Here is a 19,258-nt window from a genome sequence, read left to right on the forward strand (position 1 = left end):
CACACACAGACACACACACACACACACGCAGGATTGTGCAGCTATCCTTGTAAGGACTTTGCAATGTCTTCCATTGAATGTGGACAGCCTAACCATCTTTCTGTTCTATTGGTGAAACAGCAGAGTTAAAAGCTTCCTCTCAATTTTCGCAAGTTAAATTCATTGTTGGTAAAAAACTAATTTTCAACTAACAATCAAAAGGCTAAACGTTAGTGCCCGATCACCACAACTGCAAATTTCTGAAACTAAATGATTACAGACAGACAGCCATGCTGATCACTATCCCCCTGCTTTATATGCATGGGGTGTAATAAAATGGACCCTTTGCTTAATTCATCACACTCAGGGGTTTTACTGCTACAGTCTTACCTTGTCTCGTATGGGTATAACCCTGCTGAGTGAGTTCTCTGACTTTATGACTCTTACTGTGCTGATGTTGAACCACATTTTAACTTTTAGCAGCATCGGACTCAACACTTCTAGCCACAAGTGTCACTGTGCAGCAAAAGTTACCTGGGAACACTAACGGTATCCCGATTCAAATTTAAATAAACCCGCCCGTTTGTGTCCTGGGTTGTTGTGGACAGAGCTTTTTATAAACAGTCTGTCGAAATAGAAATAATGGAATTATCTAAATGAGTTGGTATGACAGATATTATTGGCCACAGACTGCTGCTGTAGTTAATCCGAGGACGTAGAAGAAGATTCCTCAGACTGAAGGTACAGCCCCCGATTTGTAGATAATTCAACCTTAACAGGTTCATCTGAATCGGTCCAAATCGAGGTGAGGTGATGGTATTTATAAATGTCAGGCTGACACTGGATATGGTGTTTCTGAGGTGGAAGAATGAGACACAGGAAGGAGATGAAACATGGACTGCACCTCAGTCTATCAGTTAATACTGAGGCTGAGTAGTTCCTACAGCAACAAGCAATGTCCTTGTACCACTATTACTTTTTAATGAGAGCCGCTGCTCCCGACAGAGCTCATTGGTCCAACCTTGGCCCGACTGCCTCCACAACATGTTCCATGACATTTTAGAAATGTTTTTTGAAAAGGGCAGTAAAGTTTGTACAACAGCATGAATTGAATTAATACAATCCCCATAGTTGAAACTGGATGGTTACATGATGGTTTGAGATTACTGTGTTAATATGGTATTTAAAGATCTGCCACAATAAACCATGAAGACAACTCACACTCAATGACATTGATAATTGTTAAGAAAGGGAGAATTGAAGTTAATGTGAGGATCTTATATAAGATCAGCATCCTGCCCTTCTGCATTACTGTTTATGCCTCCACGACAGCCAGTGATTAGATTTTGGTGGCCAAAGGTCAAGCCTGTGATATCTTAAGATCAGCTTGAGGGAATGTCTTCAAATTTGGTCCAAACATTTACTTAGACTCAAAGATGAACTGATAACATCTTGGTGGTCAAAGGTAAAAAGGTCAAGGTCACATGACCTTGCGTTGTTTTGATCTCGTTATATCAGGAATTCCCAAAGAGAATTTCATTACGTGGCACAAACATTCATTTGGACCCAAGGATGATCTAAATTGAATTTGGAGGTCGAAATCAAAGGTCAAGGACACTGTGACTTCACAAAGCACATTCTGTATCATGTGAATGTGATAACTACGTAACGCCTTGAGGCAATCCTTTCACATTTGGCACAAAGATTCACTTGAACTTGGATTTTAGGTCAAAGGTTAAGGTCAGTGTGACCTCATGTTCCCGTGAATGTTATATATATTGACTGCCCATAAGGAATATCATTACATCTGGCAAAATTCAATTTGACTTGAAGACCTGATTAGAATTTGGTGGTCACTTATTTTAAATTTGGCACACGTTCACTTGGACTCAGTGATTAATGTATCAGATTTCGGTGGGCAAAGGTCAAGGTGGCCTCAAAAAACTTGTTTCTGGTCTCTTGAATGTGATACCTCAAGACGGCTTAAGATAATTTCTTCAACATTTGATCAGTTGTCGCTTGGACTCAAAGATAAAGTCATTTCATTTCAGTGGTCAAAGGTCACAGTGACATATGAATACCACAAATAATTGTTTTAAAATACAAAAGAGAAGAAATGACACTTTCTGTTAGAAATACTTTGTTGATAAATGCGCCTTGACAACAATTTAATATTGCATTTCTATTGTGGTATTAAATTAAATCTGTTGATTCAAATGATTTCTTTGCTTTTTAAGAGGTAATTTGAAATTGTTATTTTTACAGCAAAATGACTTTTGCAGCCATTAAATCCAGGAACGAGCAGCATATCACTCTGTCACTAACCACTGATGCCTTCACTCCTCTTTTTTCTCTTTCTCACAGGCATTGATTTTTCCATGCTCGTTGCTCGTTCCCTTCCTCCCTCCGCACCCCTGTTGATTCCTTCCTCTGTTCGGATCTCTTCATCTCCTCTCCTGCTGCTCCATCTTTCATGTCTTCCTCCTCTTTCTTTGACAGAGACAGAGAATCTGCCACCCTGGGACACAGACCACAGTCCGCTGTGGAGCTGCTCGACCCCCCCGGGCCTGTGTGCAGGTGAACACTGGGAAGAGCTCGGCCACAAACAGGAGAGCTTGCAGCTGGAGGCTGACTTTCCTATTCTGTCTGACTAGATGCATCTTTTGGTGGAGAGTGTTTCCAAAAACAGGGACTTCATTAAAGCCACCTTGAAGAGACACAACAATTTGTGTATTGACACGTCAACAAACATTACCTGGTAGCATATAGAGAGCTCAGGAGGAAACTCCGAAGCAAAAGACATTTGATGGATTTTCAGAAACATTTAAATGATTTACAAAGAAAACAAAGGTCACACAGTTTTCATAGAAAACTGTGTGACCTCCTTGCAAAGCTATTTTCCAAACCCCGTCAAGAATGTAATGAGGTGACTCTCCAATATCGTCCCTTAAAAATCATTTCACTCCTTTTGTAACAAACTCATTTTCTTCGGGTGCTGGAGGCTTGAACATCTCTAAAAACATCACCACCACAACAATACATGAAGACTAAAAAGCATTCAGACGCATGCCTCCGTCAAGGCCACACAACACACAAAGCTTTAATAAAAGAAAATGTTGAGAAACATTTAATCTGGAAGTGAATATGGACCTGCGTGAAAAATATATATTCAGGGATAAATGGAAAAACGCTCTGATTAGCTGAGAATAACTAATGTTTGGAAAATATCTAAAATCCTGTCCAGGGATTTTACTACATTCATGTCATGACTCATTGATTATCACAATTATGAGCAACAAGCAGAAGCACTGTTGATATCATCCTCATGTTTTGTAATTCTACGGCAAGGACATCAGGGGCCTCATTTATAACTGTTGCGTACACCACTTATCACGTAAACGTTGGGATAAAAACAAACTTGTTGTAACTCTGACCCAAGCGTACGAACATTTTGGAGACGGTAAAAAGACGATGCAGACGTGAGGTGGGGAACTGAAGCCAGATTCTTGATCCACTTCATCATTAACATTAAACAACAGGGTTAGTTGTGCTCGCGAGACATAACTGTTCCATATGAAACTTAAATTGAAAAAGATATAAAACAATTTACAGCAAATTACATTCAGGTTCCATTAAACAGCAGAGTTACAGTCATTAATAGTTTTTAAATAATATCTTCTAACACTGCTAGTGTATCATCAAGTCCGACTTTAGTTTTCATACAGTTTGTTTGTGTGTGTAAAATCGCTGCAGTGAACGTGACTGTGCCAGCAGGCGCACAGAGCGCACTGGAGATCACTCACAAAAAATAAGGAAAGACTATTCACTTTAAAACTTCCATTTCCAAATAATATCCCAGAGTGGAGGTTAGGATCCACCGATGTGTGAAGTAATCGGTCCAATTGCTCTGAATATATAAATACTGCGGTGACACTCGTGCGTACTGCTGCGTGATGGATGCAGTGGCACTGATAGGAGTGCGTGAATGGAGGGATTTGGAGGAAACAAGTGTTCAGCGATCACAAAGATTTCCTGTCCCATGATGATGACTGGTGTAGATTCTATAGATCTGTGATCTTTGATCTTTGTGTTGAGCTGATTCCAGTATTACACAGATCTGAACCGAACCATCCCAGTACAAACACAAGTACTCACCACTCTGGTTCATTAGCTGACAGGTCTGTGTGTGGTATGATTAACACTGTGTAATATTTACCTTTCTGTGTAGAGCCTCTTTTATTAATTAAATAACAATAATTATGTTAAATTTTATAGAATTTAATTATCCTGCAGTTTTGGATGATTAAAACACGTACAACAAGTTCCCTCACATTCTGACAGTGTGAAGCGTTTACTTTTTTGCCTCCACCTTGAATTACATTTATTTGTATTTTTTTTATTTCATGACCAAAAGCACGTTGATTTACTGCAAGGTTCTTCAAGTTTCAATAGTTACAAGTCAAGAAATTAAGCACAATAACCTACGAACTTGAATTTCAGTGAAAGTTTGGACAGAAACCACCCACGTAATAAAAATAAAGCAAACTCACTTTCATAAAAAAAACACTGACTATGAAAACTTAGTTTCAGATAAACCAGGTAGGATGAACACAACGTTTTTGTGGCAATAGACGATGCCACTGGGGTCTCCCAAACACAGCCAGAGATAAACCAGTTGCTTTTCAGCATTTTATTCTTCATCAAGTAACAAATATAAATTCAAACAGAACATCAATGGGCCAGCAATCGCTGCTGGCACAGTGCTGCACTGTATGCATGTGTGTGTGAATGGGGGGATGGCAGGTTTAGAGCAGGCACTGCGCTAGTATGAGAAATCACAGGATCACATGTGGTAAAAGTATAGCCCACATGCTCCTGTTGCTACTGTACAGGACGTCTGCTCCAAAGTGTGTGCAGCCTGTTGAGTGAGGGAGTAAGTGAGAGGGTAGTGCTGGGTCAGGGCCTGGAGGAACCTGCTGCAGCCCTGCCTACTCAGCACAAAGCCTCTCTTCCTGTCTCAGTCTCTTTGTGGAGAGGCTGATCAAAGCGAGCGGTGCACTCAGAGGAGTCACCACGTCAGGGAGCTGCTGAGCGGATCAACATGGACACCCCATTATGCTTCCCAGTGGTGCAAGCTGAGGGATGCGAGTGTGCACACATCCTCGTGAGAACAAGTGTGAGTGAACATATAAACATATGTGTGTGAGTGAAGATGAGGAGCTGCACTTGGATCCCGAATGTGCAATTCTGTGCATGTTTGGAAATACTGTGAATGATGATTGGGTTTTCGAAGTATCTGAGCGTGCTAACGGTCCTCAGCTTTGATCGGTAATGAGGAAGGCTGGTCCGAACCGAGCGGCGCTGCCTGTTATTTCAGATGAGAGTCACAGGATCAAAGCCGTGTTTCTCCCCTCGTCGCTGCTTCTCTCTCTCTCTGCCTTTGCATCTCTGCCTAACCTCCAGCGTCCTTGCCTCACCTCTGCCCCATGCTCATCCCTCCCAAAATACAGAGCACCTGTCAAAGGAGATTAAACTCCCAAACTTTCCACCTCTCTTGCTGCAGAATAGAGTTGTACACTGTCACCGAAAAAGGAAGCCAGGGTTCAAGCCCCCATCTTAAAACAACAGTAAGTCTCAAGCAGCTACATGGTTGTTTTTACATGACCTCTGACCTCTGACCTCCCTGTTGACAGAGAACATGAAATGACGACGCCAACACAATACAAGTTTCGGTCATGTTACGGAAGAAAGAACAATACACCATCATGATGGGGCTGTGGATCATTGTTAGAGTGGTCGTCCTCTAACCAGAAGGTCGGTGGTTCGATCCCCATCTTCCCCGTTCCACATGCCAAAGTGAACTCCCCCCATAGAGAAAAGTGATAGATGCACTGTGTGAATGGGTGAATGGCAAAAACTTTACTGTAAAGCGCTTTGAGCAGTCATCAAGAAGAGCTCTTTAATACACACCATTTACCATGATCCATTATGAGTGACCAATGTGTGTTTTTCCTTTGTCATACGTCAAAGTGATTGCAGAGACGGAGCCAAAAGTAAATGGCTTGTTACCTTAAATAAAATTCTGTATTTCCTTGGGTTTGAACATTGATGGAATCATTTTGGATAATGTAAATACAGAAGTCATCAAAATGTACAACATACGTGTACCTGTTTTTGAACATTTTATATAAAGAATTGTTACATATAGTATATCTTTAATTTCATGGGTTTAATCTAATCTTGTGCAAATTGAGCATGAATTCTTCTTGTGTACATTGAACAGTTTTCTGATGACACCATAATTTATCCTCCTCGACACCAAATTAGTTTAATTTAAACATCAAAGTAGATGAGACTGTTTGGGCTTTTTAACAACCTGGGTTTACTGTAGGATTAGGGGAAATTCTTCAGTGACTCACTTGCTGTGGCTTTTAATCCTATTTTAAGACTGTATAAATTACTCCTCTCAACATGCGCCAAGGTAACACACAAAAAAGTTGCACGTGTGAATGTGCGCACTGGAAAGTGAGAACACAGACGTGTATGATAAAGATTTTGTCACTTACCTCATTCTTTGATTTCTGTGTCTGCAGCTGAGAAGTGTATGCGAAGGTATTCTCTGGAGCGACAGTCAGCCTGTGGAAGAGGAGAGGAGGAACACAGGTGGAGGGGGAGAGAGAAAAAAGAAGAGAAAAAGAGGGAGAGATTCCACATTTAACAAGTTTCCACACAGCGTTTGAAATTTGTCAGCTTCTCAGAGGTGAGCAGGAACGTCCTTGATCACCGAACACGTTCGTCTGAAGTTTGAAATTAATATTAAGTGCCTTGATGCTGACTTCACACACTGAGCAAACTGAGCCTGTGTGTTTGTTGCCAAATCTGAACAACAACATAAATCATGATCTGACAAATCAGTTGTTGTACAAATGTCTCTGAGGCAGCATATCCATCTAAACATCATTAGGAAATTACAGCACTGCTTCTCAGGTCCCATCATTTAAGTATTATTTTTTATGATGTCCTCTTAAGCTCCACAAATGACAGAAATCCACCACTTATTTATCGTGCTGCTCCTTCCTCCAGGCAATGTCCCTGTTCATTACAAATAAAAAATTGTGAGGCTCCATAAAGGCAACGTGACACAAAAGTTGAGATGGTGGATGTGACAAAATGTAGTTTAATCAGGTAAACTACTCACATGAACCCTTCCCCTGTTCATTTGGTGTTTTTTAATCCTATCAGCTGACATCTCAAGAACTTACTACAATTTTGATTTGTACCATTATTCGTGGATTGTGGGGCTGGGACAATGTCAGAGCATAAGGACATTTCAATCAGGAGAGACTGCAATTGAAAAGTGAGCCAAATGTCTTTCCGTGCACAGAAAGAGATGAAAGTGATATACATGAGTCCATTAGACCCCTCGTGGTGTCATTAAGGTTAGAAATGGTGGTGGTTGAAGGGATCTAAATAATGATCTGAATGAGATGAGTGGACACGGAATAAGGAAAGTGGAGGTAACTGGGGAGGAGGAGGGTTGCAGTAAAATGCTGAAATGACAGCTGATGAACAGATTTAAAATTAACAGCAACAACGTGACTGGCTGATTGAGATCATGGCAAAATCGGATTGGATTACCATAAACACTCAGCAGTCATCTGATAAGAAGAAGCAGAGAGAAGCAGGCAGAGTAGTGAATGAATTGGACACACAGGTAGACTTCCTGATTGAACTTACATTAAGCTTCATTTGTGGGGTGCCTCAAGGCTCAACACAAGGGCTTCCCTGATTCTTTATAGATTAAAAATAAAGCAGCTTTGACGTTCCTGGAACCTTTGTCGACATCGGCCAGCAGATATCCACGGCTGCCCCCGATGGCACTCGTCTTTTAATTGCTAATTTATTTAAATACATTTTATTTCATGTATATTTCAACTTTATTCCACATCATCCACCTCTGGTCTTTTTCCTGTCATCACCATATAATCTGGCAATTAAATTACAAAGCTTCCAGGGCACATTTAGTCTATGTAGTACTATTCATTGAGAAATGTATTATTCTCTCATTTGATGACGTGAAACATTTTGTGGCAGAGAACGGAAATTACATCTTAAGATATATCACTCATACAGGGGTAATACAGGGGTAAGAAACTGATCAGTGTTGTACATCTTTTATTGCAGTAAGTTTCTGATAAATTTGAATAAGACTGAGATCCCTCTCAGTGTAGAATGTGTAGGAGGGTGGCTCATCAATAATTAGCTTTATGTGCAGTTGGAGTCACAGTGAAGATATTGTTTTTCAGACATCATATTTCTACTGAGAATATTCTCATTAACACCGAGCCATTTTGATTAGGCCTGTTGCACTTTATGTGACGAATTCACCATCTAATTGTTGGTGATGCAAAATGACTTAACTGGATCCATCTACTCTGAACAGTCATCTGATACCAGTCATGCCATGAATGTGTGAATGGCCAGGAAGGGCCTGTGTGTGTGTGTGTGTGTGTGTGTGTGTGTGTGTGTGTGTGTGTGTGTGTGTGTGTGTGTGTGTGTGTGTGTGTGTGTGTGTGTGTGCATTGCTCTGAGTCTAATATACAGCTTCTTAAAGCTGTAAGCTTGAAAAAACAAACAAAGCATCAGCTCTTCTAAACATTTTCAATAATATTTATTTTGCAGTCTATTTCTTCCATGCTTCTTCAAATGAAGTATCTGTTGGGATCTGAGTTGTTGTTGCAAACTTATTTCTGCAGTGGCTAACTTGCTGTAGTGTCTTGTGTGCCTGCTCAGATCGCTGCTTCCTGCCTAGTGAGTAAAAATAGGCAACTTTAGTTGAGAGGCACATCCAGAAATGTTGAAAACCCAAAAAGGAACAGAACAGAACATCATGTTTGACACTCTACATTTAAATAGAACCACACAGAACAATTCTTTATAGATGCTTGAGCTGCACTCAAATGCAGACACACAAAAAGCAGACCAGATATAACAACAGCACCCCAGGGCCTTCATCATTAGGTCGACCGGATGAAATGACATATTGTAGAGAGTCATGTTCCCTCAGGATTGTTATAGCCCCAGTGATGAAATGTAATTTAACACAGGTTTATGACCAAATGAAAAATATCCCCCAAAACTAATTCAGTCAAGTTTATTCTTAAAGTGCATCTAAATCAAAGACAAGAAAAATAATAAATGAAATCAATTCAAATAAAAGCTAAAAAGTTTATAATACCTTTAGGACATTAAAGAGCTTGAGGAAACAAGTGGGGTTTCAACTCACCTTTAAAAATGTATACAGAAGGTGAACACTTCATTCTAAATGGTAAATTGTTTTCAAAGCTTTGGAGAGGCTCCAGCAAATGGACAATTACCTTACCGCTTAGTCTCAACTAGGTTTATATGAAGATTTTGTTCCCCACAATGTCTGACTTCTCCTGCAGTTATATCTACAGTATATTAATGCATTGCTGTTTGTAATGTTGTTTTATAGCTTAGACCTACCCTAAAATTACAGTAAACACCCCCATTGTTATGTCTTTTTTGCTTGCTTGCTTTGTGTGAATGATGTTTGCAGTTTTCTTCCTGAAACTGTAAAAGTGATCAGCAGTAATTAATCTTTGACCTGCTGGAGGACTCAGTCCACAGAACCCTGAAGCTACTGCTGCACAAAGAGCTGTTCACATGTCTATACGAAGCTTGGACAAGTTCGACTCAGTCCTCGCCGTGATGGACAAAGTTACTCACGTTGATGAGTCCCAGCCGCAGCTGCTACAGAGCTCTGGTCGTATGTCCAAATCGCCCCAAATTCAATTCTGCACTTCACCGGGCCATTAACAAGAAAAATCCCAAAACTTAAAACCCAAGTGTTTAGACTCATCGTGTCACTGATACTCAAACCTGGCAGAGTGACACAAATCTGTCCAATTAACCATCTACTTCTCAGCTCCCGAACGTTTTTTTTACAAACCAACATTAATGGTTTGAGAATTAATTTATAAGTAGTTGGCATGAACCTATAAACAAACCATTTGAAAATGCAATTTTTCCACTCTGGTTTTTAAGCCCCACAAGTGATCACACCGTGCGCACCAGAAGAAGAGAAAGAGGAGGGAGAGTGACTGAGGGACACTGAAGAGATTGTGACAGCTGTGTTGCTGCGGAGCAAAGAAACCCACGCGCCTGAATTTCTATCAGTTCAGAGCTGGTTTTCTCTCGCCACAGTCCCTGCCAGGGTGGGACTGCACAGGTGAACAGATGTGGCCTGCTGGCTCTCTGCTGGGGACACACAAACACACAATGACACACACACAGAGGTGTCAGAGTCCTGGCTTTGGTCCAGTGGCCCGGGGCAGGTTCTTATCCTCTGGTCCCCCAAAGACCCTGAAGCCCTGCAGCTATGCCAGTCTGCTCTACCCATTCTTCCTTTCTACATCCCTCCTTCCTTTTTTCAAAACCATCTTTATATTTCTCCTTCTCCCTGGAACCCACCTTCCCTCACTTAAAATCCTTTTTATCACTCTGATTATTAAACGGTTTTCCTCCAGATCTCCCTCCCTCCCTTACTCTCCTCAAACCTCTGTTTCACCTCTCATCTACACTTCTCTTTCATATCCACCTCAGGGCAGCTCCTCCATCTCTCTCTACACCAATCTCTCGGTGGAGGTCCAGAGTCCAGTGGCTGCAGCAGCAGAATGTCAGAGAGACATATATTAACATTTAGACAGCCCCGAGCCCCAGAGGGGAGCTCCACTTTAAATCAGTCACAGCCTCTCGACACTTGCAGAAAGGTTCCACTGGCTGCCACCAGCGGAGCACTGGTGTCTCCCTCACAGATTTCACCCTGCCACTTGTCCAACATGACTGTTTTATGGCTGTGTAAGCTTCTCTTTCTCTCATCTATTCCTTTCAAACTCAATGAAACACATTGTTTCCATCAAAGTGAAGTTCTAGCTGCTCCACAGAGGATTTGGTTTGAAAAGAGGAACAAATGGGGAATTGATGTGTGCCATTGCTATCCATGTGGTTTGCAGTTATTCATATTATTCATTTATCTGTTGATTGTTTTGATTATAAAATCTTGAGAGTGAAAAATTTAGAAATCACGTTTACATTTTACTTTCTTTTCATCTGACCAACAATCTAAAACCCAAAGATGTTCAATTAACAAAGATATAAAAAGAGAAAAGATGTATGTGCATCCTCACATTACAGAGCCTAGGGCCATGTCGGACAGCCGAACAGTGGCTCCAGCACCAAGCTCCAGACTGAAATATCTCCATTAATATTGCATGAATCAGCATGAAATCTGGTCGACAGAAGAATCATAATGACTTTGATCTCTTGACCATTCTGCAGTTTTTTCCAGCAGATCCAAGTTTGATCAATACTTTACTTTGGAGCCAAACTGTTGCAAAATTAATGACAATCCAAGCAGCCGTAGCTTTACTTTGTGATTACAGCTATTAACCAATTGTTCACCTGATATATTTGGTAAAGTAAGATGGTGAACACAATAAACACAATGGCTAAACATCAGCATGTCAACATTGCAATTTAAGAAAAACAACAGAGATTACATATACAAAAACAAAAAACCTATCAAAAAACAAGTACAATATGAAAATATGTGGACTATATCACAGATTGATTGATTATATATGAGCATGCTGCAAAGGTTAGCGTGTATTTAAAGGTTAAAGTGCTGATGACATGCTGCTGCTGCTTTGTTGTCAGAAAAACAAAAACGAAAACCAAGTGGCTTGTGTGTTTCCAACTGGATTATTTAACTGGAGCCGTTGGTGTAAACGTGAGCGAGAATGGTTGTTTGTCTCTTTATGTCAGCGATAAGCATTATAGTCAGTTGATGGATTATATTTGTTGTATTCAGTGATTTCTTTAAACTGCACTGATCAATGTCTTTATTTTAACAAAGGATAAAATGACTGTTGAACATGACAGATGGTGTAAAGACCCTGTCAGGATAATTGTTCGTAGTTGGCGAGTCTCAGTCTCTGGTGCTATTTTGGTGTCGTCAAAGAGCTTCGTTGGTTGGCTGTGTGTGTGTGTATGCGTGCATGCTCACTGGTATGGGTTGTGTTTGTGTTACTGCAGAGGTGACAACAACCAAAAATATACTAGCACTGCAGGCCTGAATTATTCACAGAGTGGAGAAGACGCAGTGGGGGGTGGGGGAGGAGATAGATGGATGGATGAAAGACGTCGGAGAGAGAAGAGTAAAAAAAAAAATAACAGTACAGTTAGGACGAATAAAGTCGAGGAGACCAAGGAGGCTGAGAGTTAAAGGAGAAAGTTGAAAAAGTCGGAGTGGGGCCTCATCAAATGCAAGACACACACACACACACACACACACACACACACACACACACACACACACACACACACACACACACACACACACACACACACACACACACACACACACACACACACACACACACACACACACACACACACACACACCTGAAACAGGCTGGTGTGACATAACACAGACATGTACACACACACACACACACACACACACACACACACACACACACACACACACACACACACACACACACACACACACACACACACACACACACCACACAGACATAACACAGATTACATCACACACACACACACACACACACACACACACGTTTTGTTATGGTTTGCTCTGGATGAATTCTTGAACCTGGAGACTGTAAAAAAAAGAAATCTTGCTTCTTACATAAATACATCCTTGCCTTCAAAATCCGCATAAAAAACACACACCTCTCTCTCTGTCTCTCTCTGTGGCACACACACACAAACACACTGCATGCCCTCTCCCCTGTACCCACAAACGCACAAAGCCTCTCTCAATCTCTTTTATTCTATGCATGCAGCCTCCCCACCGCCTATCACTCACATTGAAATTCCATCTGTTTTTGCAATCTGGGACTGCAGCTGTACAGCTTTTACATTTCCCGTCTTCCTGCCCGGCACAGCGGAGGGATGTATGGAAACCCAAAATGGAGAGTGGAGCGAGGATCCACATTTATTGCCCCTTAATACGAAAATTGTATAGATCTGGTATCCAAAGAGCCTCATGGTGTAAAGGAGGATGTTTTAGTATAGGTGCTCTGAGGATACCCTTTTATGTAGCAAGAGATGAATGTCAGGAAACCTGAAATACAAGTTCAACCCCTCTGATACTTCCAGGAAAGTATTTGCCAGAAAACAAACAGATAAACTTTAGACGACACACTAATATTTTACAGTCCTGTATGAACTGGGAGAGTCAGCGGTGTACAGGTGACTGCAATAAGAGAGGGATCATAATTAGTGACTTCCGCTCGGTGCAGAGCACTCAGACAGAGAGGAGAGGTCTGGAGATAAGCTGTTACTGTACGTCTCAGCCTGCTCCTCAGAGTCCCATTACCAGTGGATGTCTTCCCATTAGTGTATGTGGAGGATGAGGTTTAGGGGGTTGACTATAGTGAGTAATGGATTTTAGCCTGGAGATAATGACCAATGGACCAAATGTGGGCCAAGACTACACACATGAAACAACAATATATACCCAAACCTGTTGAGTGAAAACCAGCATGATATATGCATACATATATATATAATGACAGATGACAGGTTGTATAGGTGATGATTCAGAGGCCACATAATTTCCTGTTCTTGATGGTGTTTTGTCACTCATGCATGAAGCCTTATAGGTTTATCAAAATGTCAAAGCTTTGAAATATAAGTTTCCACAAGTTTGAATTTTCAAGGTTTTTCATGCAGGCTACAGTGTGAGTTGAGAGGTCAGAGGAGGGAGCTTCTAACCAGAGGGCTACATGTTGAACATGTTGAATCTGACTCCCACAGATTCAACATGTTCAACAAAGGTTCGATTCCGATCTATTCTTTTCTGATTCCAGATTAATTCCCGTAACTTCCCAAGGAAAAGTTATGACTGATTAAAAGAGGAAACACATACAAAATTCTGAGCTGTAATGTAGTATGGTCCAAAGTATTGGGCTCAGTACAGGAATTTCTTTCCAAGACTAAAACATGAGAAAAAGAAAAGCTGGTGTGAAATACACAATGCCCATAAAACAATCCCAGAAACCCCAAAGTCAAAGAATTAGATGAGACATAAGGTCACTGAATCGACCACAATTTACCATTTAACGTATGCATTCTCTGTTTTTCACAAACGCAACAACCCCACTGGGACTAGCATTTTTTGTATTACACATTAATCTGCTGATCTCTTCCTAATAGGCCGCCGCCTTGTTATGTTGACCCAAACCCAAAGATATTTAGTTTACACTTCTCTTTAAATTAGAGAAGCTATGACCCAATATTTTGGATGTTGGTTTGTAAAACATTTAACACCTAATATCTGATCTACAGCATCAATGAAAATGGGTGGCAATTTACTGTACATACCGACTGATCATCCTAGCTTTATACTCCACTCGCATATGGAACTCTGAGTATGTCATTAACTTTCTTGTAGTTTTCCTGCTGTTTTTTTCATTTGGGGGCTCGTATCTGCTAATATGAGGTTATGTATTGTAACACTGCTTCAATGTTGAAGTCAACTTTTCTAAACAGAATTAGTATCAATCAAAACCAGAGTCAGTCCCACCTCACATGATGGCAGGATGCCAGTAAAAACACAGATGACTCAGTAACTGCAGAGTTCTGAGACAATGAACTAAAATCAACTAAATGTTTCTACAGGGGTTAGATTTGTCTCTGTGTGTTAGACCGGTGACCTGTCCAGTGTGTACTCCACTGTCAGCTGGAATTGGCTCCAGCCCCCCACGACCCTCAAAAGAATAAGTGGTAAAGCTAATGGATGTATGGTCTGGTCACTAATGCAACATCTTCCGGATGAGTCAGCTTCCGCTCTCTGACCTCTGCTTGTCACTCTCTCACTGTCACAGTGACCGCAAAGTAAAAACAGAGACGATGACTCGAGGAAGATGTCAGACTACTTCACATCAAATGTTCTCTGAAGCTGTTAAAAGCGTGGTCTTTCATTTTGAGATACTTTTTGTTTCATTATATGTTCAGATTTGGAATGACTTATTTTACTTTGCCTTTAGCTGGACTTGGTTGAACATGAGGCACCACAGTATGAATGGGCATGTCACACATTTATTCATCTTTCAAACTGAAATATTTGAGTGTTTATTATATCACAGTACCACTTCTGCTGAGTTGCTTATCCTCTCAACTCAGACTGTTAGACTGAGATTTTGCATCGACTGTCTATGCTACCTTTCCTGTTCATGTCAATAAGTCCATATCTTGGAGATGATGATATGGGGAGATACCTCCTCTATCATCTCCAAGAATTAACTCTGAGATTTGTGCCAAGTTAAGAAGAGTACAAATGTAAAGAGCACAATGATCAGTAATGTAGCAAAGAATCCCAGAGTAGCAGTTAAAGGCTTTGAGGAATCATTGAACCAGATTAACATCTCCTCATCAGTAGGGTTGGGTATCGTTTAAATTTTATCGATTACGATTACGATTCTGCTTATCGGTTCCGGTTCTTATCGATTTTCCCACTTCGATTCCAAAATGGTAAAAAAAAGAGGTCAAATGTTTGGATAACAAAACTATCTTTATTGGACTGGACCGATGCACAGTAGCTGTGCTTCATGTTACACCGGGGCAGCAGTAGTAACGCCTTGTGGTAGACAGGCAACATTACAAAAGAAAACCCACACAACTCATCTCAGATCCTTATCAGACATGCTCAATGTCTTTAACCCAACTGTGTAAATTAGTAGTAACTGAGATAGAGGCAATGTTGAAACTTTTTGCCTTTAAATGAACCTTGTGTTCCATAACAACACAGTGGAAATCAGTTGAACCATTTGTGGATAATAACGGTTTGAGCTGCTTGTTGTACGTCTCATTTATAGTAAACCTACTGACATAATTCATACAAGTCATGTTAGTCAGCTTTCCCTTGAATGCCAGCGAGAACGGTGTGTCGCTGCCATCGCAGCTCGCTCTGCCTGGCTCTACTGGAGGTGCTAGCAAGGTGCTACTGGTGCTAGCTGAAGATGACACACTCGAGACTGCAGAACATTAAATGCTGTGCAGTCTTTCAGATCGACGCCGTGCTGCCTTCAATGTTTGGTGAGTTTGGATATGCAACCTGACTTTTGACTGTTTATCGCGGCTCATCTTAGCCACGTTAGCCATGCATACGAGGCTGTGTCTAAACAAATGGACAGGCTGTTGCTTGGTGTGTGACAGAGTCACGTATACAGGTCCTGGCAGACACATACGGCATCCTTGCAGTTTAGGGACCAATAAGCAGAACCGAAATTCTATATTTTGGATTCGGTTCTTGGATTTGGAACCGAGTTTCGGTTCCCAACCCTACTCATCAGCTGATCATACACAAATCATGGTGCATGGTGTCCATGGCAGGAGGGAGGAGGAAGTTGCAGCTCTCCAAAAAAAGAAGAAAAAAAACACAACATAAGTTTGCCAAGGAGCACCTTCATATTCCATAGAGCAACTGGGAAAATGTTTTTTGGACCGAAGTAACTGATTGACAATGAACACCAACAGAAAACATCATCCACACAGTGAGGCACAGGATTCAGGCCTCGATTATCTTCACTTCATGTTGACTCGAGAAGTAATCTCAATGGATGCAGTGACATAGCAGATGGAGTTGTCAGTGAGAGAACTGTTCGACCTGTCACATGGAAAATCAGCAATAAATACACAAATATCAGTACATGCATTTACTCCCATGAACAAATGGGACATAACCAATCAAATCTGAATAGAGTAATGGGGCTAGTAAAATAAAATATGTTCCATGCTGAAGTGTGATCCTCTGAACATTGTTAGACAAACCAGCAGAGACGTGGTAAAGTGACATTGTGTTGTCAACATTAACTCTGTCTGGGGAATTGTACTAAGCTTATTACATTGCGCAGAGGAAGTTATGTTTTAGTCTCTTTGTTTGTCTGTTAGTTAGCAGTTTTACGCAAAAAATTACCTAAATGGTTTACCAGAAAACTTGGTGGAAGGATGTGGTATCGATCAGCAAGAATCAAGAAGTCATACAATTTTTGTGTGGATCTGAACAGAGCATTTTTCAACATTTTCGTTGAGAATAATTCTTGGATCTTGAAGGAAAAAAATGAGGAGTATTTAGGGGACTGTTATTTATGAGTGTGTACAAATTTTGATGTGGTTTCATTAGGAGTATTGGTGGAGGTATACACTCTAGTGAGTGCCACTCTAGTTTGGACAAATAGAAAAAAGTTTCATGAGTGTGAGGAGCAGGACTGAAACTAGGGGGTATTTTAGAGAGGTTATAGGAAAAGCTTCGATATAACAAAATGTGAAATGAAGAAATAATGCACTCTAAATGAAAGTTCACGCTCCTTACTAAAGATGGGAAAGAAACTCAATAGGCGTGGGATACATGAGGGTGAACATATAATGGTGTGCTTGTGTGTGTGTGTGTATATATATATATATATATATATATATATATATATATATATATATATATATATATATATATATATATATATATATATAAATGTGTATGAGAGAGACTATGTATGTGACTATGTCATTGTGGGACATAAGATTCTGCGTCAGTGCATCAGCCTTCATTGCAGGAGCCAAACATGATGTCACCTTTCATCTTCCTCTCTTGGAATTTCAAACTGTGGATGGAGAGGTTTATTTTACTTATCATATATGAGAAAAATAAACAGCAGAGTGAAGGGTTCTTTTTTAGTGCTGAGACACTGAGGAGACACTTGATCACAAGTTTTAAAACTGCAAGAAACACTGACATCCTGTGTTAATCCAATTCATTATGTGTACCTTTAAAAACAGGATTTTGCTCTATACAATATGCAAAATACAATAGGGGTTATTGCAACTGGCTCAGCTTTACAGGTAACCGCCCATGCACCATCTGTGAGACAGCAGCATCACTATCTCCTTAATTTCCTTCCTCAATGCACCTCTCTCCAAACTGGGCCTCAGTTGAGTGGCTTCTGGAGGTTTTCAAATGGGCACCCCCCTTTCTCAATGGTTCATCAATTTAAGCCCATGACATCTCCGGGAGCTCAACTGTAGCACCAGTGTCCTGGTACTATGCCTGCTTCCACCACTCAACCCTGTGATATTATTGGCCCGTTACCAGTTTGGCTCTGCCACCACTCCTTCCAGATCCAAAGGTGATGCCGCCTCTGCCGGCTTGGTAATAGTGGCTACTAGCCGCCTTTTAGCTGGACCTTCCAGCCCAAGCATTCCAAGGGCTCTCCAGAGTTACTGCCCTGCAAAGCTCTAGAGCCGACTTCCACTGGCAGGTTCCAGGCCTTCTATCCATTGCGTTGGCTCTCAATGATGAGGTCCTGATATTTCTTTAGCTTTCGTTCATGTGCCTGCTATATCCTCTCTTCCCAGGGTACTGTTAGCTCGATAAGCACCACCTGCTTGTTAACGTTATACCATATGGCGATATCAGGTCTCCTGAGCTACTGTGGGCTATCTCTTCAGAGAATTTGAGCTTCATCTTAAGGTCTTCCTGCCTTTCCCAATCACTTGCCGCGGCCAGGACCCCTTTGCTATTCATCTCTGTTGTTGCACTCTCCCCTGGCCTGAGAAAGTGGATGAAACAAGGGCAATTAGGAAGCTGTCTTGCCTTCTTTCTTGCCTGCTTCACATTCACACAGTCATCCAACTGTGCTAGGATCTGGTCGTGTTGCCACCATCTGCCGAACTTGATCAACATGAGGAGAGGATAGGCTCAAGGTTGGCAGGCCTTTGGCAGAGCGTGCAGGTGGGGCTCTCTGCTAACCCTTGTGTGGAAGTTTGATGGAGAAGGCAGGATCCGGTGTCCTTCCATGCCAGGTCAGTGCCCTCCTTGCACAGCTTCCCAACTTGTTCAGCAGCGCAGCTTGTTCATGGCTACAGCCTTTACGTGTCCGTTTTCCTCCACTGCCTTGTGGACCTCCCTCGGCACCATGCCATGCTGCTCTTTTGGTCTAGTTTTGTTCCAGCTTGTCCTGGTGGAGCAACCCAGACCTAGCCTGCTCTGGGCTACTAACCAGACGACTGTCAGCATGATGTAGGCGATCCTCAGCCTCCCTCAGCGCTCTGCTGGCTGACCTTGATGTCTGCCTGGCATACTTTTCTATCTTTACCGTCTCACAACATCATGGACTGCTGTGTTTTTGTTGCCTTATACTCCTCAACCACAGATGTTCCTGCCAGCAAC

The 19,258-nt window shown here is 41.4% G+C and overlaps 1 protein-coding gene across 1 annotated transcript in view; it reads right to left on the bottom strand.

The window, feature by feature from the left end:
* The window catches only part of LOC118101415 (endonuclease V), a 72,829-nt gene that overhangs the window by 23,061 nt on the left and 30,510 nt on the right, over positions 1 to 19,258 (bottom strand). Inside the window, exon 8 of the mRNA XM_035147166.2 lies at positions 6,546 to 6,615. Coding sequence (XP_035003057.2) covers positions 6,547 to 6,615 — 69 coding nt within the window. The 3' untranslated portion in view covers position 6,546. The remainder of the gene's footprint in view (positions 1 to 6,545; positions 6,616 to 19,258) is intronic.

The sequence above is a fragment of the Hippoglossus stenolepis genome, chromosome 2, assembly GCF_022539355.2.
Source record: "Hippoglossus stenolepis isolate QCI-W04-F060 chromosome 2, HSTE1.2, whole genome shotgun sequence".
NCBI lineage: Eukaryota > Metazoa > Chordata > Actinopteri > Pleuronectiformes > Pleuronectidae > Hippoglossus > Hippoglossus stenolepis.